Raw genomic sequence first — 23031 nt, 5'->3', positions numbered from 1 at the left:
GCTTGTCCCGGTTTCACTTGGTCACTCCTCTACTCTTTCCATTTTCAGAAGTCTTTCATGAGCTTCCATTTAAAAAATATCAAACAAAAACAAATCAACGTAAACTTACACAGAAGTTAGCCAGTGATCGTCTTCACAAAATATCAGCTTTCACCAAGGTTGCTAGTTTCAGGCCCTTCCCTTTAAATAAACAGGTGTTTTAGTGTTGCAATCCTTAAGTATTTCCATCGCACGCCAGCTTTCTGTAGTGATTCATGACACAGGCTAAAGGGTATAATACAGAGGTTCTCAACCTTTTGCAACTCATGGACCAAGGACTGTTTAAAAACATTCCGAGGACCACCTTTCCAAATATGTGACCCTGGACGACAAAACCAGTCTTAAGGGTCAATTTTTTTAAATTAAGATTTTTACATCATCTGAAAGCTAAAGAAATAAGCTTTCTATTGATAGCCTATATGGTTTGTTAGGATATGACTATATCTGGCAGAACAACAACCATTTACACAGCTGGAATCTGAGGGTGCAAAAAACCCATTTCGAAACACCAGATTGAATGTGTCAGTTCAATCTGACATTGTTGTGTATTTGGTGTTGCGACATTCAAATACTTATTTTTTTTAAGGTAATGCATCTTGACTCCATTTTAGTGTTTCTTTAACGTGCTTCTTTAACATGTAAATTCATAAGACTAATTAAATCATAAGAAAATAACAAAATGTGTCAATTTAAAAATGATTACAAATTAATTTGGTGGTAGTTTACCACTGTCTATACTGCCCACCAGATGGCGCTCCAAGGCACACCAAAGTGCCGTGGCCCACCGGTTGAGCATCAGTGGTATAATAAACTCTTTACTAAACATGTTTACAGTTTCTATATTTTCATCTAAAATCTTCTTAACAAAATTCTTCTTTAACTTTTTCACCACATTGACTTGACAGTAACTTCAATAAGGAACATCTCTTGATTTAATCAGTATGTTTTTTTAATGGTTAGCATTTGTTAATTTGTGCAATTTAATATTAAAGGTTTTACATTTAATAATCTGATTTCACCACCTGTACTTATAAGAAGCTTATAATAATTAAAATGCCATGTTAAAGAAAAATACTATATATTTTTATTTATTACAAAGCATTAATTCACATTATAAAGCATGCCTTATATCTCTTCTCCTAGAAAAAGATCCTATTCTATTCTATCAAAAAGATCAATTTCAGTATAAAGTATAACCTTTACACTTAAACATAAAACAACTGTAAAGAAACATTTTCAGAAAACTATCCAGTCTCTTGATTTTGCTCCTAAAGCTAAGAAAAGTTAATTGTTGAATTGCAATCTAGTATGCTTTCAGAAAGGATGTGTTAATAATCACCATATTGTTTTGTTATGCTATTTTGTGTGTTGTCCGTGAACTAACAAAGATTGTATTTAAACACAACCGTTATATTTTCCTCATAAATTCTTATAGGTTTTACATACCGTTATACCCACCATGCAAAAATGAAAACACAACTCAAATTAATTTCGCAATCAACTACCTGATGAGGAAGAATAACTCAATTCTAAACCAATTCTAAATTGATGACTCATTTTTCCAATCTTTTTATTCAATTAGAAAATACATTCTCAACTCAAATCCACACCATTGGTAATATACTCATAAATTGTAGTTATGTATACAATTGTCCGTTAATTTAATTTAAAAAATCCACACTGATGCTGTGATGAGAGTGTGACGTAAACTATGGACTATGTTAAAAGTATTATTATTACAGTCAAATCAACAAATTACTGTATATCATTGTTTAGGAGATATTTGAAGGATTTTTTTGATTGATTGTTGACATAACATGACAATATGACATCCAAACCACGAATGACAGATCCCCCATATTTATTTAGTTCAGAAGATGTCTTAATGAATCTGATGAAATACTAACATGCCTGGCTCATATTTCACCCAAAAAATCAAAATGCTATTATAATATATGACTTAATTACAATTTAAACAATAAATCTTTCAGTGTTAACCGAAGACCTGCTTTCTGTGAGATGAACTTTATAACAGCTGTCATAACACACATGAAGATTTAACGAAATTGAAATAGGGCAATGTGCAAGTGTTTAAATAGTGTTGTGTGATGAAAGCCAGTCTGCTGCACTCTATACAATCTACAACAGTCAAAATTACTTCAGGGCATGCTCTCATGTGTGTCAAATTCCAGTCCTGAAACTCACCTTTTTGGAGGGTTTAGCTCCACACTAAACAAGCACAATTCATGTTTTGGCCTAAATTCTGTAGAACAATAACCCTCCAGGACTCTAGCTTCACTTACGATAACCGGTCGTGGTTATACAACTTTGAAAACAGCCAAGGCTACATACATTCAAACTTCATTTGTCTCATTAAAAAAGTGAAAGTCACGGTAATTAAACTATTCAATTACACAAGCGGAAGACCGTTCTGAGGTCTCCTGTGGGTTTAGTTGGTTTTGGGTTTGTTATAAATGAGAAAGTCTGAAATATCATGCCATGTGTTGCTGTCGTGATAAAGGTAATTCATGGACGACTGAAGGGAGGGTTGAAGTGTATGAGGGTGATACTCAAACAGCCAGAGCACAATACCCCACACCAGTGTGGCAAACAGTGGGAAGGGATCTCTCTTGGGTTGGGGGATGTAGCCCTTTTCCATAGCCAATCGAGACAAAGCAAAGAGGATTCTGGAGAGCAGGTACATGTTTATCTGGGGAAATGTAAAATTACACTAAGATTATCACTTATCAAAGCAAAATATCAAACACTTTTTATAGTCATAAATCACAAGGAATCTTATTCTAGAATATCAATTAATTGTACCAAAAACTTTTGGGTTTACACAAATTAATCTCAAGGTGATCCATCTTATATTTTCTTGTTATACTTATCAAATATCATGAAAAAATACTTAATAAACTCTGCTATGCTCACCTGGCTGTTTATGTTGTTATTTTCTCCAAACACAAGCCAGCCTCCGACGCACGCAGCGAGGAAGGCGTGAGACTGGCGCTGCTTCCCCTGTATTTGCTGCTGAATTCCCTGCAGACCTTTATACGTGAACACAAAGCAGGCCAAGTTCCTGGAGTGGGTGTAAGTGGCCTGAGCTATCGCTCTAAACTTCTCTCTCAGACTGTTGTGCAAGTCAGATACAAATACAAAATATCTATTAAAATGTGAACATTAATGCAGAAACTACATTTAATTAGCAAAGAATATTATCTGGTTAGGTTTTCAGTATGTTTCAGCAGTCATATTAGAATTTTGATTTGTCCAAGGTCCTCAATCTTGAAATCTAAAGTGTAATGCACAGGCAACAGTCGTTTTTACTGTAAAGTAGTTAGAATTGTATAATATCTGCTTAAGATTGCAATGAGTAAATACAATCAAACACGGGCAATATGAACAAGCAACAGTAAAAACCGCATTCATTTGAAAGTGTAATGTGGTTTTATTAGAGATGTCAAAGTTCACTTTACCTTCCGCTTCTGAACAGAAACGTCATGACAAGGGCATGAGGAGCACGGATTTTAGCACCATATCTACGAACCAAAAAAGGCTTTGAGACTTTCATTTATTTACAGTAAAATAATGACGTGTTTCCAATAGTTTTTACTAATATATTAACTATTATATTAGGAATGGCTTTCATAATTGCAATTTTGAGTCCAATAAATGTGTTACCTTTACATGAGCAAACAAACAAAGAAACAACAGATGCTCTTTTTATAGGACATGTAACTTAATATAATCAACTGTAAGAAATGTCCAGATGTAATGAACATGAGAACAACACTTTCTATTAAGTGTCTCTCAAAAAAATAGTAGTCAAACAATTAACTCACACAGCTCCATTCCTGAAGCCTTTAACAACAGCGAGTGCAGTTTTATATTTGTGTTGTTGGAGGAGATTGTTAACTGTGTATAATACAGTTCTCAAGAGATCTGAAGCTGCCATGACAAGTCCGGACGCTTAACACCGTAACACAAGTGCATCTGTTATCGTCATCGTTGGGAAACTTTATCTTTGATAATAGTTCCGCCAAAATGGCTACGTAAATATTTCTCTGATTAATACAGAATACATTTCATATAAATGTACACCGCAAAATTGTAAAAAAATATAATAATAAGCTGCTTAGTTATTGAATGCTTTAAATTATTTAAATGTATGTACGTTACATTGTATCTGTTATATGGTGTAAAGTGAACAAAAATGATGATACAAAAGCAAATTTCTCCTATTGGTAACTTTAACTTTTATTATCATTATTTCGATTTTTGAGCCGCAATAAAACAAAAGACAAAATCAACCATTGTGGGACATTGTTGTGCATGATTAATAGTTTTCATTTTGTTGATGTCCAGCTGATGGCAGTATAATACCGAATAAGGCGCTTACGACGACGTTTACACAAATGTGTATGTCACTCAAAACAAACTGAACTCTCTTTGTAGCCGTTAAACATTTATTAGAAATAGTTATTTCGAGGCCAGTGTCACGTTTTAGCCGACTGTCTATATATTTTTAACATATATAAAAAAGTGCAGGTTAAAAACTGCGTCCCCAACTTGGAAGAATCAAATGCGCGTGCTCGCCACACTGACTCTCGTGTTCATGCGCGTAACGTCACTCAGTGAGATGGAAGTCCTGTGATGATGGACCAACGGAGAATCCTGCGGCTCCTGGTCGTCATATTTGGATTAAACAGAGTGTGTGAATGTGAGTGTTAATTCTTTATTTATTTCAGTTGCGTTTTATTCACCAGACTTAAGTCTGAAAGCGTGTTACAGTCGCTGAGGGTTGTGAGTAAAACACGACAACAACATGGCGCGCGCCTTAAACGAACGTTTCCATAAACTCTTCTGATGTTCAATTGATATCTCACCCCCCCCCCCCAACCCACCCTATGTGATTGATGAATCTGTATCGGTCTGCCAGTTGTATTTAACCTAACGTTATATGTTTAATTTAATCAATAACCCAGCAGGACGGTGGTGTTTATGTCTGAAGATTGTATGGGTGATAAGATAGCATGCTAACAGGCTAACTTCGCTTTGTAACTTACGTTACGTGGCTGTAAATTGAAACAACAATTTATTTGAACTTCCAAAAGGTTTGTGTTTTTCGTCTTTAAGTTTGTTAGTTGACGGGTAACCGGTAATCACAATACAGTAACTGGAATGTCATCTAGTAACTTATTGATTTTAGTGCCGTTGCTGAACCAGAGGAGTTTGTACAGACCCCATACTTACGTTAACTCATTCACAAAAGAGTTTAATGTCTCTTTCCCATCACTGGGGTTCTATTTTACACGCATGTGTTTTTGTAAATGTTGTTTTATTGTTCAAGTTGAAATTTAGTTGAAAGTTGAGTTTATTTGTCCGTTTGTTTGGTCTTTTAGTATTGCGGAAGTGATCTGCATCCACATTGATCCTTTACTCTTAAATATTTTTTTTCAGTGGTCTGCTGCACATTTTCTGTAGGCCTAACTTAATACGTAGTTTGTGTGTTGGTTTAGTTGATGATTTTTCGTCTACTTGTTGTAAGGAAAGTTGGTCAGCAAACCTGCATATAGCACAGAGAAAAAGATAGTCTATCAAGCAAACGATTGTTCTTACTCAGTATGAAAATTATGTTTTGGAAATAAGATTTTAATACCAGAATATTATTGTGTATCATATAAAGTGTATTGATGCCTAGGTCTGCCCTGTGCCTGGGAATTATAATACTGATTCTTGTAACAACGACCTCTCAGACATGTTATGGTGTCTTTGGGTCACTAAGGCTCTGATATCATTCAGTTGTTTCAGGCTCTACAAAAATTGCTGTTCTAAGTGACCGAGCAGTGACCCCATCTCTCTTTATTTATTTGTCTCTTTCTTGCAGCGTCAATGTAAAACACAGTGTGTTTCTTAGTTTGGTTTCATGTGGAATAACTCATAGCCAGGGGCTTTATTTACAGCTGTCAACACTCTTCATTTTAAAGGATAATTGGTTTGGGCACACACAAGTTTGTATCTTTTGGAGACTTGGATTTAAAGTGTCTTCCCTTTTGAATTTTTCAATTTTAGAGAATGTGAAAGAGTTTTGGAGGTTTAATAAAGTTAACTAGTCAATAATCAGTTTTTTCTTATCAATGTGTTGTCGAGAAATTTAGCAATTGAAAATATGTAATGTGAAACAATTTTACTAAAAGTATTGATTGGGTCAGTAAAATTCTGAAAATATTGACTTGTTTATGAGAGTAGGAATGCTATATCGTCAGGTATAATTTCATAATCCTCTGTTAGTTAGTCATAAATATGCTATTTTAGTCATAGTTCGACATTCGATCCATTCATACTAAACAACATTATTTGTTTTTGCTCAATACAGTTGCCAAGTTCATATAGGTAAGGGTAATGTGCAGGCAGCCGGTTGTTAACGCAGAGACAAGTCCAAACTAGGGATGGGCATTTAAAGCAAAAACAATATTCGAAGATCGATGAGAACTATTCAAAAATTATTCAAAATTCACACCCCTCCCCCACATGGACGCATTTACAGTATTACACACACAAATGGAGAGAGAGAGAGAAAATTAACGCTTCAAATCAGTATAACGGCACACTGCTTTATGTATTATAGAATATGCAATCTAACATTAAGCAATACATTAAAATAACGTGCTGAAATTAATATATTAACAACCGAATGACGGCACTTATTAACAGTACGTCGATCAGCATCAACCGCTCATAATGCTAGAACATTTCCTTGTAAAATATGAGCATGCACATTTATACCAACTTAAATACAGCAGTGTGATTAATCAGGAAAATATATTAAAGCCATAAAGATTTTAGACCAAACTTAACACGCATAAAACATATTAACCGAATGATGTCATTTATTAACAGTTCGGAGCGATTTCATGAATTAAAAGCTCAAAAGGCTTCAGTTTCTATTGTCTTGAAAAGTTTCTGCAGTCTGGCAGTGATGGTTTTTCTAGACGAACAGTAAACTCAGGCTGAACAAACTCCATAAGATTTTTAAAACCTTCTCCTTTGACAAAGCCGATCGGAAGCATATCCTTAGCGATCATCTTGCTAGTTAGAGCCGTTATTTGCTCCGCCCGTTTGGGATCCAAACGGGGATTTGCTTTGCCCTGAAATGATTGTGCATCGTAGTTGTTGATCCATGATAAGCCAGCCTTGCATTGCAGAGTTTGCACTGCACTTTATTCTCATTCATTTTATTAAAGGACCCCCACACATCGAACACATTTTTGATATCAATTTACCGTTTCCGTTATGCCACGCGGGTCTACAGTGTGCGTAACTTCGTTACCAATTCTTGTGGGAAAATGTTACTGTCTCTTGATTGACAGCCTTTATGTTTTAGGTGCGTCGTTATTGGCAGCGCCACCCTTTGGTTACATGAACGCGTTACACGTGAAAACACGGTGAGTTTTTTAAGATCGCACACACTATTCGAAATTCGATAATTAAATATACTATTCGAATATTTGAAATTCGTGACTTATCCCTAGCCCAAACAGTGTGATATTTCGCGATAACAAACGTCTGCTTATACATTATCCCACTTGTTACATGGCTACTTGCCACATGAGAAAAAAAACTGGACGTGAATTTGAAATATTTTATAAGCTAATTTTTAGCTAAAGCTGTTTACTTTTGGTTTTAATGTAAGAAACTACGTTCAAATGTCACAAACAGGATTTTTTTAATCTTTCGTAAATATTTCATATAATATATAGACATATTTATAGTTAATTTGACAAAAAAACTGTCAAAATAATTAGCTCCATCTGGGTTACCGTGTTAGTTTTGAGAAGTTGTTATCTGGGAATAACAAACGTGCAAATGTCTCGACTAGAGGTCGACCGATAATTGAACTGGCCGATATTAGGCATTTTTTTGATTATCGACATCAGCCATTTTAAAAGCCAGTTTGCCGATAAAGTAATATAATTTTGAAATGCGCCATTTGGCTCTGATGCAGCCAAGTATTTTGTGGGACCCATCGGAACAAGGCACTAGAGTCTAGTCTGTTGCTTAGAGTAATGCCTGCCTACAGCCCATCTAATTTGTTGGGAGTCACAAGTCCGGTCATTCAACGCAGGAGGCTGAAGGCACTGGAAGGATTGCTAGTTCGAGCTGCTTCATTGATCGCGCATCAGTTGACGGAATAGACATTTGCACATTATTTTAAGTCATGCCAATCACAAATACAAACCATTTTAAAGCATCATGTACTCGCGTATTCTCAAAAGACGATCTTTAGTCCGTACATTCACTCGGGACATGGCCGTCACTCAAAATGCTTGCAACAAGTGTCAGATTGAGTTATTTTCACAACTTATTTCGCTTAAATGTTATGACACAAACATTATAATGCCCGTCTTGGAGCGTATACACATAAGCAAAGTCAGTTGTCTTCAAAGAGTGTCTTCAGATCTGTTTAATAAGGGTATTTCCTTAATGTCTTAACGCGCAGCAACATCTTTTTTATTGCTATGGAGAAAGACTTAAATATGCCAGTAATTATGGTCATACAAATAAGTCTAATACATGATTCGAAACTATGATTGGTCTACTTAAATTTTTGTGTACTCATTATCTAAAGTAAAATAATGACAATATACAGGCTGTGCTTTCACCCGTCTCTCTCCGCGTGCATCTTTCTGAAACGGATTATATACTATGTATGAATGTAAAGAAAGGTGCAGTTTCTTCTGCATCAGCTTGTCATGTGATTACATCCTTCCGCAGAGTGCTCTATTTACATGATCCTCACAAGCCCCAAGCAATGGCACAACAAAACGGCAATAATCTTTTCTAAATATGTTGATTGAACTATTGTTTGTTTATTTCCTTACTGTTTACCAAGGTGTTACTATAGTAAGCGTGTAGTATCCATGGTTTTTGTCAGAGCTCTTGTTATCTTGAATTATATTTTTCATTTTTACACCTGACATATATATCGATTTAAAATATCGGTGATCGGTATGCGTGACCTCTAACAATCGATATCGACATCGGCCCTGAAAATTGTATATCGGTCGACCTCTTACTCTCGACTGGCCAATCAGAATCAAGCATTCCAACGAGCCGTGTAACAACCAGTTTTTGAATATTCATGTTTCCACTGAGATTTTGATCATTGTGAATTTTTCAATTTGCTTTCATTTTAAAGGTAGAGTTTGTAAGAATTTCAGTAAAATATCCAAAAGCCACTTGGCCAATGTTATATATTTTTTTCAGCCAAGTATTTACAATATCTCAAATGTTTCCAACTGCTGCTGTTCATCAAACGCAACATTTATAGAACTTTTGCTTCACCTCTTCCGCTTATATGATTTCTCGTTCCTGTCTTATTGACGTATCAGTGGTACCATCAGTGTTGGTGTTGAAGACAACAAATCCCATTATACCACGCTTCTACACAGAGTCATCAAGCTACACGATTGTTGTTGTTTTGATCGTGCGCCCTTAAGCGGCGATTTCTACCAACTGTACACAAAGCCACAAGTATAAAGGATGAACCTAGTTTGGAATAATTTTAAATGGGTACCAGCCCCACGAAAATCGTATGACTGCAGATGAGCTGTTGGTGCTGTGTTACTGGCAGATGTGATCATTCACATGATGTCCTGTATTATTTATTTAGTATGCGTTTTTCACTGATATGTGTGGATTTATTTTACTGGATTTATTCACTGTTTTCTAATGTTCAGTACTGAGCAGAATTTAAGCATGTTCTTCCTGGCAGAACTGCTTTAGCTCTGTCATATTCATGTGTATGGCCCTCTTCAAGTCAATCCATAGCATCTCTATTGGGTTGAGGTCTGAGCTCTGACTTGGCCACTCCACTGAAGCCATTCTGTTGTGGACTTGCACCGGTGTTTTGGTTCGTGGTCCTGTTGTATCACCCACCTTCTAGACAGTTTCAGCTGACGTACAGACATTCTCACATTATCCTTAAGAATTGTCTGATATACCTGGAAATTTATTTTCCCCTCAATGATTCCAAGCTGACCGGGCCCTGATGCAGCAAAGCAGGCCCAAATCATGATGTTTCCTCCACCATACTTTACAGTTTGGATGATGTTTTCATGATGATATGCTGTGCCCTTTCAACTAAAACTAACCGCGCTTTATACTTGCACATTTACATGGGCAATGTCAGTTTGAGGTTGTGAATGTAGCCATGAAGTCCTGTTTTTGGATCTTACAATTGAACTGGTCCAGGCTGGATGAACTTTTGAGCTATTGCAGCTAAACCTAAAGAAGTCCATACCTGCATGCATGGTGATAACACATGCTGTCATACAGTATGACATCATTTATCACGCCATTGCAACTGTAATCGTTGTTTCACCCAGTTCACACCCCACTGGGTTCCCACAGTACACAGGCTCAATAAACGCATTCATGTGTCAATGACCTTAGATAACAAAAAATCCTGGTAACTGAAAACTAATTCACAATGTGTTACAGAATACACTTAGTTTATTTACTTTTATATTACATTTAGATCAAGCAGAAGACCTTTGTACTATGTTTACATGTTGCGGAGAGCACAAAAATTTAAAGAGCTAACCAAATTAGGCCATAAAGCTAGATCCTTTTCATGTGAATCCGTCAATAGCTTCATTTGTTTAATGATTCAGTGTTTTTGTTGGATACGATTCCTGTTGGCATGCGCTGGAGCTGTGTTCAGTCACGCCACCAGCACAACACGCTATAGCTTGCATGCGGCGCTGTGAAACCAGAGCTGTGCAGAGAACATTATGACCATAAACACAACAGTTTTGTATTTTATTAAGTCCAAGCAAATAATTAAATTAGACACTATTGACTCTTGCATAACATCGCTGGTATGATTTTTAATGTTTAGTGTTTTACAAGACAATTTTTTTGTGTTTAAAAGTCAACATATTAAATTAGAATCTGCACATCTCTAGAGAGATCCACGGCTAAAAAGATTTAACCACACAGCCAATGACAATCCAGCACAAATGATATCAGACTGGCTGTACTGCAGATTAGAGAAGTGTGTTTGATCTGACGTCCATTTAAATGTCCTTTGGTAGCAGGTTTATTGAATCAGCTCTGTCTGACTTCTCCTAGTGATACCACACAGGCATTTAACACACAGGCGGATTAAGGGGAAGAAAACAGCTTGAACTTCATCGTCTTTTTTGTGTGAAAACTAGGACTGTCAAACAATTAATCGCGATAAATCCCATCCAGAATAAAAATTTTTGTTTACATAATATAGCCAATGTTTGTGTATACATTTATTTTAATTTTTTTAACACAATGCATATATTTAAGAAAAATATTATATAGACATGTATGTGTACGTGTTTATGAATTCAAAATACATATGCAAAGAACACAGACATATACTATGTAAACACAAACTTTATTCTAGATGCTTTAATCGTGATTTAATCTTTTGAAAAAAATATGTGAAAAAAACTGTACTGACATCTGTCACCCCCTGCTGTTCAAAAGGGGCACAACAGTCTCCACATCCATTCAGTTTTACATTTTATAGATTTGCCACATGAATGTGCTTCCAATCTACATTTTCTTAAACATTATTTTTCCTTCTTGGGATCAAACCCATGACCTGGTGTGTTGCACACGCTGCTCAACCAATTTAGCAGCACTTGTGTTTGTCAAGAAATCAATGTTTTTATGTCTGTTTCTCTTTGCAGCGTTGTTCTGTAACTGCACCACACCGAGCTGTGAGAAGTATGGTTATAAGTGCGAGACAAATGGGGCGTGTGTGGTGTCAACCTCTGTTATCGGTGGACAGGAGCAGAATGTGCGTCTCTGCATCCAGAAGGAGAAGCTGGTTCCTCCCGGCCAGCCGTTCTACTGTCTCAGCGCTGAGGGACTGATGAACACACACTGTTGCTATAAAGATTACTGCAACAGCATCGATCTCAAACTGCCGACCAGTGAGCATCAATCCATCATTACATAACCCGACAGTTCAACATATACATTATAAGCCAAAAGGTCATCTTTACAGTTTCTACAAGATTGAAGGAAAATTTGAGACTAACATATCATGTTCCTCTGTTAGTGACTAAGCAATTGGGTGCCGGTCAGGAATGGGGTCCGGTTAAGCTTACAGCGGTAGTGGCTGGTCCGGTCTTTGTGGTGTGCGTGCTGGTTCTGCTGGGTCTCTTTTTGTTCCATCACCACCAGCGTGCCTACGGTCACCGCCAGAGACTGGAGGTGGAGGACCCCAGCACTGAACACATGTTTCTGGCCAAAGACAAGACCTTACAAGACCTCATCTATGATCTCTCCACCTCAGGGTCTGGCTCAGGTTAGTATCACCTTTTTCTTGTTTCCGTTTTCTTTTTCTCTTCAGTGAGTTATAACCTCTTTTATGTCTTTGTGCAGGTCTGCCCCTGTTTGTCCAGAGAACTGTGGCTCGTACCATAGTACTGCAGGAGATCATTGGTAAGGGACGTTTCGGAGAGGTGTGGAGGGGAAGGTGGAGAGGAGGCGACGTCGCTGTGAAGATCTTCTCCTCTCGGGAGGAACGCTCTTGGTTTCGTGAAGCAGAAATCTACCAGACCATTATGCTCCGTCACGAGAACATTCTGGGGTTCATCGCTGCTGATAACAAAGGTAAACAACACACTTCAGGACCTATGCCGTAGTCTCTATACCAAAGGCTACGCGGCAGTTTTCGTTTATACTTGTACCTTGTTGTCTGCGTCGGCAGGCAATGGCCACTAGACTCAGTGTCCATAGGTGTGTTGCTTGATAAGATACAAGCCAAGATAAGAGCGGAAGAAGGAGCGGTTCGTTGTGTACGCTGTCCAAGAAGCATTTAGAAGTGATAGCCGCAAGTAAACAGTCACTTTTGCAGCTTGAGTTGTTAAATACATAAATTAAAAAAATATATATATTTAGACAATAATTATGAAATGTGTATTAGTAAACTGATGCTATCTCTTGACTTTTTTTTACCTGAACAGAGGGGGTTTAAGCAGTCCAATCACAGGACTTGTATTTTGTGTTGCATTGACGAGCTGTTACATTTTTAGAGAGGTGCGCGTCAGGCTAAGGTTTAAGGAATCTGTTCTGCTGCGTACGCATGACTATAAACTGCACTTTAAGCTCATGTTTATAGTTTTCACATTCTTTTTTTATTGAAAAACATGTGTTCTTGTGTCTCACAGATAATGGCACGTGGACTCAGCTGTGGTTGGTATCAGACTATCATGAGAACGGCTCTCTGTTTGACTATCTGAACCGATACTCGGTCACCATTGAGGGCATGATCAAACTTGCTCTGTCGGCTGCCAGCGGACTGGCACATCTGCACATGGAGATCCTGGGCACTCAGGGTGAGTGCGTGTGCGCGTTTATTACATATTAGACATAGCAATAGGACAGTGCTGTTTCTTCTGAAATTAAAAACGAGGCTTCGTACAAGGTAGCATTATTTTGCCGGCTAAGTGAATTTTTTTTTGCAGGTAAGCCCGGCATAGCTCACCGGGATCTTAAGTCCAAGAACATTCTGGTGAAGAAAAACGGCACTTGTGCTATTGCCGATCTCGGCCTAGCAGTTCGGCACGAGTCCGTCACAGACACCATCGATATCGCACCCAACCAGCGCGTCGGCACCAAGAGGTACAGCTACTTTATTCGCACAGACAGAAAATATAAACCTCCCCGCACTATCATTTATTTTAATACATTTATTTACAGTCAAAATCATTTGTTGTGTTGTTTGTGTGCATCAGGTATATGGCACCTGAGGTTCTAGAGGAGACCATAAACATGCGTCACTTTGACTCATTTAAATGTGCTGATATCTACGCTCTAGGTCTGGTTTACTGGGAGATCGCTCGCCGTTGCAATGCTGGAGGTACTCGGGTCAAACAACACACAGCAGTATGATTTCAAATATATCAAATAATTAGTTTGTTCAGAATAATAACCTTTTTTGTGTTGTGTGTCAGGTATTCATGAAGAATACCAGCTGCCCTACTATGATCTGGTGCCCTCTGACCCCTCCATAGACGAAATGAGGAAAGTGGTGTGTGACCAGAGGTTAAGACCCAACATCCCGAATTGGTGGCAGAGTTATGAGGTGAGAGCTATTGACCCTTTGCTCCTTTAGAACTTCATATATTTCATTAAATTTTTTCCTCAAGTCTTGATATGGTTCTATAGTTTATAAATGGTCTTTATTGGACTGGGGTAAAAGTTTTAAATCTTTAAGTGAGAGTTTACAAATGAACAATATTTATATAACATCATATAAATATTTAGATAGGGTAACGGCACAGAAAATTTTGAGTCACATTCTGTTGATCATCTTAAAATCATGTTTTAGTTAAAGAAAAACTAAATAGCTTGGCTGATGGGTGAATAATTTGTGGGTCATTCCGTGTGTTTTTTTTTTTTAAAGACCAACATCTGGAGTGATGTTAAAAAAACTGATGAAATACCACGATGAATAGTAAATAAGTACTCCATTACTTTGTAAAGTGAGTCAGGTGATTTTCACCTGAAATTTGGAGCCATTTTAGATTGGGTAAAGAATGACATGAGAAATATCCCAGCATCATAATTTTATTTTTACAAAGAGATCGGTTTATCTGTTGCCGTATCTGTTCATTTGAGCAATCTTCAATGTAAATTATGCCAATTCTGAAAACTCCTCTTCTAAAGAGGAATGTTTGAAGAACAAATGTTGAAACTAGAAATGTTGAAGAAAAATTGGAGTCGGGGACCTTTTAACACACACATGCTCTAAATTCTATCTCTCATTCTCCTGCAGGCATTACGCGTGATGGGAAAGATCATGCGCGAGTGTTGGTATGCTAACGGTGCCGCCCGACTCACAGCTCTCCGCATCAAGAAAACCCTGTCGCAGCTCAGCGTGGACGAAGACATCAAAATCTGAAACGAAGTGTGAGAGACTGGTGTTCTTAGAAAAAAACGAATTTGTACAGAAACGCTACCAGTCGAAACTTTCCTGCCAGTTTTAAAGCAAAGTTTTTCCGTCCGCTAGATTGCGACGGGTCCTACCTCACCCCAACGCCAAAACTACTGAATCCCACGGTACCCAAAAACTTTCTTTCTGTCTGCTTTAAACGGTTATCGCCATCTGCTCTTCATATATCAATCTTTATCTTCGCGACTTTAGACTACTCAAAATATACCACTGGCCCCGGGTAAAACCTGTTATCTCTCTTTATAGTGAAATGGTTCTTGGTGGGTTTTGTTTTCTAATCATTTGCCCCAAAGACTCACATTTGACCCTTTAACTTGGTTGCTGTGAACATTTGATGTGGGCTTGTTGCTGTCAGTCTTTGATCTGTCAAAGGTCTACCTCGGTTAAGATGCTATATAGCTTTGTAACATTTATGAACGCATACACACACTCCAGGAGATAAGGGGTTCGGTAAACGGTGTGAATTGGTGCAAGATGAGCTGATTAAAATGGAATGGTAGAGATACCGGAAGAAAAATAATTTTTGGACCAATTATTTCCTTTTTTATAACCACGTAAGCAAATCAACCTTGTTTGCACTTTATTATGGAGGTTTTGCAAGTATGAAGTGGATTATAGCCATCTTAATTTTGGATTCGCTCACTGACACACTGTTCTACTGATTGGTACGGAGAGATCTATTTATTTTAGATTTTAGAGCCATCATATTATCCTTATTTTTTTATTGCAATTCAAATTTTCCTCCACTCCACAGCAAAGCTACTGTATATAGTCTATTTTTAAACGTATGGAAATGTAAATAGCTTACCCTTTTTTAATTTCGGATATCTTTGACAGCTCAATTAAAGTGTTGGGTTCTTTTTTGAGATGTTTCTTATATTATGGACGTTTGGCAGTCAGGTATTGCGATAGGAATGCGGGAAACTGATGTGTGGAAATGTACGGGTCGCGGGTTTGAAAATTATTTGTTTTTGTGTCGTGTACAGTATAGTAAAACTTCTTTTGTTTGACCCAGTCTGTTTTTTAAGCTAATCGTGTGGAGAGTGTGGCTTCTCATGGTAGCATTAAAGGGATAGTTCTCCCAAATATGTAAATTCTGTCATCATTTCTTCACCCTCATTCAAACCAGTACGACTTTCTTGCTTGCGCAGAATACAAAAGAAGATATTTTGAAGAACGTTGTTAACAGGCACCCATTCACTTGCATTGGTTTTGTCTCAATACAATAGAAGTGAATGGTTTCAAACGCTGTTCGGTTACCAACATTCTCATACAGGTAGGAGTGAGTAAATGATGCCAGAATAGTATTTTGTGGGTGAGCTATCCCTTTAAATTTCACTAAATATGACTTAACACTGGTTACATACATTTTATTTGAGGTTTAGGAATTGTTTGTGGCTAAGACGAAAGTGCTTAAACTCTTGAACTCTTAAATTATTTTTATCATCGGAAACGAAGACAAAAAGCAAGGCCATAAAACCATAGGATAATTGATGAACGGACTAAAAATGAAGGAGCTGGAAATCTCATCCTCTGCTGCAGCTCTCAAATTAAACTGCACTTTGAAGTGCATTAGGATCAGTTTAGATGCACAATAATCATTGACGTTTTGCATTAGACTTTTAAAGCTTTGAATCATGAATGAGATTTATGAATGATTTATGTGTGAGCTGAAGATTTGTAGTCAGCAGTTGTGACTTGGATTTCAGTCTGTTCTTGGTGTAAAGCTGTCCTACTTATTTATATAGACCGAGCAGGATGTGCATGGACTGCTTTTATTATTGCTTTTTTAACATTGACATCCGCACTGTTTCATTAATTCTGTTGTATGAATGTATTATTTTATTTTTTTGTGATGATCTGTTTCTTTAGATGTATGTCATGATTCAAGAGGAAATGTTTCATTCTTTACACACTGGCAGGAATGACTTGAAAGGTTTGGTGTAAACTAGGCTCGTCTTTACATCTGATACACTGTATTTTTGACAGGTGACCCTGACAAGTACTCTCCCTTAATACTACTGCCCTTCTGTACTCCACTCCTGTATGGGATATACAAGATGTAAATATAATAATTATCATGTATGATTTTTTTAAACAATCATGTTTTCTTTTTATTCTATTTTGTGGTTGTAGCCAGCTGCCTTTATTAGCTGTTTTGTCACTCTCCATTTTGTGATTCATCCATTTTTGTAATGTGAATTAATTTAGGTTCATTTGTAATGAGCTTTTAACAGTAGAAATGCTCTTAAAGCAGCTGTATAGGATTTTTGTGTGTATTTTATTTTTGTAATTAGTGGATCTCCCGGCCTCTCCAGAATGTTCCAGGACTGATGTTTAGAGTTTTGTCTGATCTTGGGAGTGTTTGACAATCTCAAAAGTAAGTGCTAGGTAACTTGCTAAACTTGCTTCGTCCATTTGCAACAATTCAAAGCCACCATATGAAAATGTATTTATTCCAGAGAAAACCAAAAATAATTGGATATGTTACAAAGGATGTGTTGATGGCTGTTATGTTTCTCTAGATATTTATTTTCATTTGTTTTTGTAATATTTGGATTTAAAAAAAAAAAAATTGTGATGTAACACTGGATTGATTTTGAGTCAATACACTACTGAGATCACACTAGCACGCTGCTAATTGTGAAATGCCTGTCAATATAGTTTGGAAAATCTAATTTAATTTTTGCTTTTACATGTACAGGATAATGGACAGTCATTAACTCAACATAAATCCAATCGGGACATACAAGACCCCTCCTCCCTACATCAGGGTCTTGATCACCCTGTCGGAGTTTATATTGTGACATAATGTCCATTTAATTAAAGCCTTGTATTGTTATAAGGAAATATTTCCTTTAGCCTCTGTGACCTTTGACCGCACAACCTACCTATAATCGCAGTGTATTTCCCAAATCTGAATAGGGATGTTTCAGGAATTTCCAATCATGTACATGGGTAATAAATACAGATTTTCCTACGTTTGAGGTTGTGTTGTGTGCTCATTTTTTGCAGCATTTTAGAATGTGTTAAGTATGATTTATGAGCTCAAATTAGGGGTGAATCGGATTGTGGTTGTCAATTGATGGGATCTATGAAGTGAGGAACTCATTTACACCATATGTAAATTGTAGGTGAAAGCAATAGTTTGTTATAGAATAAAAATGTCTCTCATCGATGAATAACACAGGCTTAAAGGTAGGTGCAATAAAAGTTCTTTACAAGCCACCGTGCCCCCCCACGATTATTTTATCCAATAAGCAAAATTATAAAATTGTAACTTCGAGGAATAGGAAGGATCACAAATACATGAGCCTTCAAGTCAATTTGATGTTCAAACCATTCAGTCAAAAATGGCACCTTGTTTTTAAAAGTGTAAAGGCCCTATTGAAAAAATAATTTTCTGTGTCCTTTTCAGACACCAGTCCATCGCTTAGGGGTTTGTTTTATTTTTCACATTGCAGAATCTGTCAACAGGGAATATATATTGTTATACACAGTGACTCTTTTAACCCTGCTCTAAAAAACATGCATATTTATAAAACACCAGAAAAACAGTTTGAATTGTTTATGAATATGATCCAGTGAGTATTATAAGATCCCACTTTACATGTTTTGTTGCTGTGTCTACATATTCATATATAACCCAATGACTGAGTAACAAAAAGAATTACTTTGAGGAATAGCTGGATTGCACCAGATGCTAATACCATATTTCGTTGTATAAATAATGTGAAAATAATTAATGATTAATAAAATAATAATTAAATACATATTGCAGGACTTAAGTGATTTTTATATTTTGTGTGCTTTTTGTTAGTCAAAGAGCTGCTTATAATCAATGATTTTGTTATTGTGATAGTACCTTGTTACCTGTGATTGGTGACACCAACCTTCAAATTGTAGTTAGGTAAGAAATGATTATGGATTTTTTTATTAAGGCTTAAGTCGATTCGTATTGTGTGTGTGTGTGTGTGTGTGTGTGTGTGTGTGTGTGTGCGTGTGTGTGTGTGTGTGTGTGTGTGCGCATGTGAGTGTTTGAGCACGCATGCATGCGTCTGTGTGTGTGTGTGCGAGTGTGTGAACAAAAGCAAGGATGCTACTATGTCAAAGGTTTCATAAACACTCTTCAAACTTTATTAACTATATTAACAAACTATATAACTCTTTATTAAGTCTGTGCTATCTTATTATATACATAATATTTACATAATATATACATTATGATGATGAAGCGCTCTAGATGTTCTTTACACAGCAGTATGCTTGGTTTTCTTGTGGAGAGGTGTGGAGCCATTGTCTTCATCATCATTCTCGCTCAAGTCCCGTCGCCTCTTACCAGAGGGTAAATTGGTGCGAGAGCTCTGAGGTTCAGAAGAAATCGATCTGGATCCATGGCTGAGGCTCGGGCTTGTGGTGGAACACGCCGATTGAGAGTGAAGGGGTCTTTGCTGGTGTGAGAAAGCAGACCCCTCGGTTCTGTTCTTAAAACGGTTCACTTCCTGTGTGAGCAAGAACCAGAAAACCGGTTTTGATAGAAGGCAGAGCTCGATACTTGAGAACAAACATGATGTTCACAATCTTACCTGGCGTAAGAACGTGTTTATATTCAGAGAATCAGGAGACACACAAGACTGTTTGCAGGTGGGACAAACATGTTCTTCTGAATCCAGCAGACACGATCGGATACCTGCGACCAAACAATCACATATGTTCTCAAAGGTTAAACAAACTTTCTGACTAACATTTGTTTGTGCAGAAACTCACAGTCGTCGCAGTAGCTGCTGCTGCAACAGGGAGTCGACACAGCATCGGTGATGAGATCTTTACAGATCTTACACAGAAAGGCATCGGGCACTGGATCTCCATCTGAGGTCGACGAGGAGGACTCGATCTGGGGTAAGAAAGGTGGATTCTCTTTCTTCTGAGATGCGTAAGCCTCACTAAACAGAACAAGCACACAATTATCAACCAAATGCTAATGTGTGTTCATGGTGATACACGGATGACAGTTAAAACTCACGCATTAATAATGGGAATGACATGCTTTCCGCTGCTGCTCAGCATCACTCCCTTCATGTTGGGGTCCTCCACCTCCATTAGGAAGCTGACAGGAATTCCTGCGCTTCTCCGAATGCGTTTACCCCCAACAAAAGTTGAATCCTGTGAGGGCACAAGCAACAGGTTGCATTTACATTCATGACATAACATGTGCACAAATGCTGTCCACGGTTTCCTTATGTGTTACCCGTGTCTTTGGGCAGTTTCTGATGTGATGCCCAGGGATGCCACAGTTATGGCACACATAGTTTGGTGGAAGGCCTCCAACCAGCCTGAGTGCTTCACTGGTAAGTGATGAGATTCATGATAGAGTGCACTTGAAAATTCTGCTCGTGATGTGATTGTTATTATACTCACTTCGAAGAATAGTAACAGAGGCTGGACTGGAACATGACAGCTTTTATTTTGTCCTCCTCTGATGCATTTGCCTCAGCCAGATTCTCAGTCTGTTCATTTAGAAATAAATGCTTTATGCGCCTATACAGTTTACATAGTTTTCATGTTGTTCAGTGGATTTCAGTACCCTGAAAAGCTGCTCCAGTGACAGTGATGAACTGTTCACTTGCTGTTGAAAGAAAAACAAAGAGATTTACTAGTAGCAGGCATAACCCCATCACACCCAGAGAGACAAACTAAACATGCTTAAAACAACGCAAACAGAACCCCATCAACTGGTATTTTAAAGCAAAATAGCTAAACCACAGCAAGGTAAACATTTTATATTGAAATTAGTTCATTACAGAACATGTATGTGAAACTTATAAGGTGATGTGAAGTTTTTCTTAAAAAAGAGTTTTAACTTCCTGAATTGTATAGTACAATAACATATGTGCCAATTGTCCCAGGCTTCTTCGTGGTCAACTCTGACCAGCTTAAAGAGATCATACGGTACAATGTAAATAACCGAGTCAACACTATTGTTTACATACTGCTTTTGAAGATCCACTTGATGGTTCAGAACAGTTACTGCAAAACAAAACAACAAAGACTCAATGACTGATTGAAATTCACTTAAAGATTCAAATTCGTAACATCTTCACGTGACTTACTTGGCATGTCTGTTATATGTGGATTTTAGTCCAGTTCCAGGGATTCGTCTGACGGTCACCATGGTGTAACTGGGGATGATGTCCGCATCATCAGTGTATTCTGTGGTAAACACACACTTATTTACAGTCCGTCCACATCAACCAAAGTAATACCAAGGGATTGTAAACCAACCACAGTACATATCAATATAACATGCTAACACTACTCGCAACACTTGTTTGTTAAAACATTGCATACTAATGAGTGTCTTAAATGCACCAGGTGAGCTGCGCCGTCGCCAAGCAACAGTAAACTGACTGAAGTCAAGCCATTTGACTTGGCAAAAGATAATTTAGCAACGTTATTTTAATCATTAATTTGCAAAGGCTTGTTAAACATGTGTGTCTTATCGTTTTGATTGTTTTTCTTAATGTCCATTTAATGCATTTAAATAGTAAAACAAATATTAAACCAGTGACCCTTATTTTCATAAAAACATTTAATACTTCACAAAAATCAACGTCCCCGTTTAAAGAAAGCAAATAAGTCCATTTTTACATGTGAAATATCAGAACTTACCTTCATTGGTTTGGTCGTTTTTGATGCTCAGATCGCAGCGCTTCAGTTTCTCTCGTCTCATGATTTGGCGTTTCAAATCTCCGAGAGTGATGTGAAGGCCATCAAAGATCACCGTGTCGTGTGTTAGTTTACTGAAAAACTTATAATGAACACACGGCATGTTGACTCGGCTGCGTTCTGATGCCCCTGCAACAATAACAACAGATCAATGAATGCAATAAATTGCAGAAATGCAGAAGAAATTAACAGAAATAACAGCAAGTAATTAACCAGAAATATAATATATATAATCAACACAAATATGAACTTCAAAAGTTAAAAACTTGACAACAACGAGGATGAAGAAATGTGCTCTCAGGAACCGCGATCTGCAACACTAAACAAAACGTAGCTTGTTACCATGGAAACCGATCAAGCGCATCAATTAAAGGGTTCCAGTGACGCAAATGTCTAAGCAAGAGAGCACAACTAAACAAAACAATAAAGTTTTATCGAAGTGTGTTATCAGTGTTTGGTGTCTTTGATTAAGTAAGATCATAATGTTTAATTTAGATGAATCCTTATAAACTTTTAATAATTATTTATACTGTCAATGTGGACAAGTATGCGATTTTTATAAATTAGGCCTATAGACACCTGTGTAGGCTATCTATACCTACTCCCTTCCTCCAGAGGAAGTCATCACGTTTTTTATATCTTGTTAAAATGCATCCTGGCTATTTTCTCAGCATTAACTATACAAAGATTTAGATTATTTTATCCAATAAGCAAAATTATAAAATTGTAACTTCGAGGAATAGGAAGGATCACAAATAGATGAGCCTTCAAGTCAATTTGATGTTCAAACCATTCAGTCAAAAATGGCACCTTGTTTTTAAAAGTGTAAAGGCCCTATTGAAAAAATAATTTTCTGTGTCCTTTTCAGACACCAGGCCATCGCTTAGGGGTTAGTTTTATTTTTCACATTGCAGAATCTGTCAACAGGGAATATATATTGTTATACACAGTGACTCTTTTAACCCTGCTCTAAAAAACATGCATATTTATAAAACACCAGAAAAACAGTTTGAATTGTTTATGAATATGATCCAGTGATTATTATAAGATCCCACTTTACATGTTTTGTTGCTGTGTCTACATATTCATATATAACCCAATGACTGAGTAACAAAAAGAATTACTTTGAGGAATAGCTGGATTGCACCAGATGCTAATACCATATTTCGTTGTATAAATAATGTGAAAATAATGAATGATTAATAAAATAAAAATTAAATACATATTGCAGGACTTAAGTGATTTTTATATTTTGT

At 37.1% G+C, this 23031-nt stretch overlaps 3 protein-coding genes across 3 annotated transcripts; 1 reads left to right on the top strand and 2 right to left on the bottom strand.

Annotated features, from left to right (window-relative positions):
* Positions 1 to 1592: 1592 nt before the first annotated feature.
* Positions 1593 to 4023, bottom strand: pxmp4 (peroxisomal membrane protein 4). Its single transcript, XM_056750136.1, has 4 exons — positions 3885 to 4023; positions 3519 to 3581; positions 2974 to 3172; positions 1593 to 2749 (listed from the first exon to the last, which is right to left on the bottom strand). Exons 1-4 carry the CDS (start codon positions 3995 to 3997, stop codon positions 2489 to 2491), a joined length of 636 nt encoding a protein of 211 aa, XP_056606114.1. The 5' UTR covers positions 3998 to 4023; the 3' UTR covers positions 1593 to 2488.
* A 584-nt stretch (positions 4024 to 4607) lies between these two features.
* On the top strand, positions 4608 to 18034 carry acvr1bb (activin A receptor type 1Bb). Its single transcript, XM_056750135.1, has 9 exons — positions 4608 to 4762; positions 11775 to 12020; positions 12149 to 12397; positions 12475 to 12705; positions 13263 to 13430; positions 13560 to 13716; positions 13830 to 13954; positions 14049 to 14179; positions 14873 to 18034. The coding sequence occupies exons 1-9, from the start codon at positions 4696 to 4698 to the stop codon at positions 14996 to 14998; spliced, it is 1500 nt and encodes a 499-aa protein (XP_056606113.1). The 5' UTR covers positions 4608 to 4695; the 3' UTR covers positions 14999 to 18034.
* A 1129-nt stretch (positions 18035 to 19163) lies between these two features.
* Positions 19164 to 22098, bottom strand: LOC130424446 (E3 ubiquitin-protein ligase RBBP6-like). The gene is made up of 10 exons (XM_056750096.1): positions 21719 to 22098; positions 21160 to 21259; positions 21040 to 21076; positions 20634 to 20675; positions 20468 to 20556; positions 20298 to 20394; positions 20073 to 20212; positions 19817 to 19992; positions 19636 to 19739; positions 19164 to 19551 (listed from the first exon to the last, which is right to left on the bottom strand). The coding sequence occupies exons 1-10, from the start codon at positions 21876 to 21878 to the stop codon at positions 19300 to 19302; spliced, it is 1197 nt and encodes a 398-aa protein (XP_056606074.1). The 5' UTR covers positions 21879 to 22098; the 3' UTR covers positions 19164 to 19299.
* Between the last annotated feature and the right edge of the window lie 933 nt (positions 22099 to 23031).

This window comes from Triplophysa dalaica, chromosome 6 (assembly GCF_015846415.1).
Source record: "Triplophysa dalaica isolate WHDGS20190420 chromosome 6, ASM1584641v1, whole genome shotgun sequence".
Classification (NCBI taxonomy): Eukaryota; Metazoa; Chordata; class Actinopteri; order Cypriniformes; family Nemacheilidae; genus Triplophysa; species Triplophysa dalaica.
This window is presented reverse-complemented; position numbering and strand designations above follow the sequence as displayed.

Excerpts from the sequence above, each read along its gene's own strand:
- pxmp4 (XM_056750136.1), bottom strand. The coding sequence starts at position 3,997 with ATGGCAGCTTCAGATCTCTTGAGAACTGTATTATACACAGTTAACAAT. Across the intron at positions 3,582-3,884 it reads GGCTTCAGGAATGGAGCTGT|ATATGGTGCTAAAATCCGTG; the intron begins GTGAGTTAATTG and ends TTTGGTTCGTAG. Across the intron at positions 2,750-2,973 it reads ATAACAACATAAACAGCCAG|ATAAACATGTACCTGCTCTC; the intron begins GTGAGCATAGCA and ends ACATTTCCCCAG.
- acvr1bb (XM_056750135.1), top strand. The coding sequence starts at position 4,696 with ATGATGGACCAACGGAGAATCCTGCGGCTCCTGGTCGTCATATTTGGA. Across the intron at positions 13,955-14,048 it reads TCGCCGTTGCAATGCTGGAG|GTATTCATGAAGAATACCAG; the intron begins GTACTCGGGTCA and ends GTTGTGTGTCAG. Across the intron at positions 14,180-14,872 it reads ATTGGTGGCAGAGTTATGAG|GCATTACGCGTGATGGGAAA; the intron begins GTGAGAGCTATT and ends ATTCTCCTGCAG.
- LOC130424446 (XM_056750096.1), bottom strand. The coding sequence starts at position 21,878 with ATGCCGTGTGTTCATTATAAGTTTTTCAGTAAACTAACACACGACACG. Across the intron at positions 20,676-21,039 it reads CAAGTGGATCTTCAAAAGCA|CAAGTGAACAGTTCATCACT; the intron begins GTATGTAAACAA and ends TTCTTTCAACAG. Across the intron at positions 20,213-20,297 it reads GAAACTGCCCAAAGACACGG|GATTCAACTTTTGTTGGGGG; the intron begins GTAACACATAAG and ends GTGCCCTCACAG.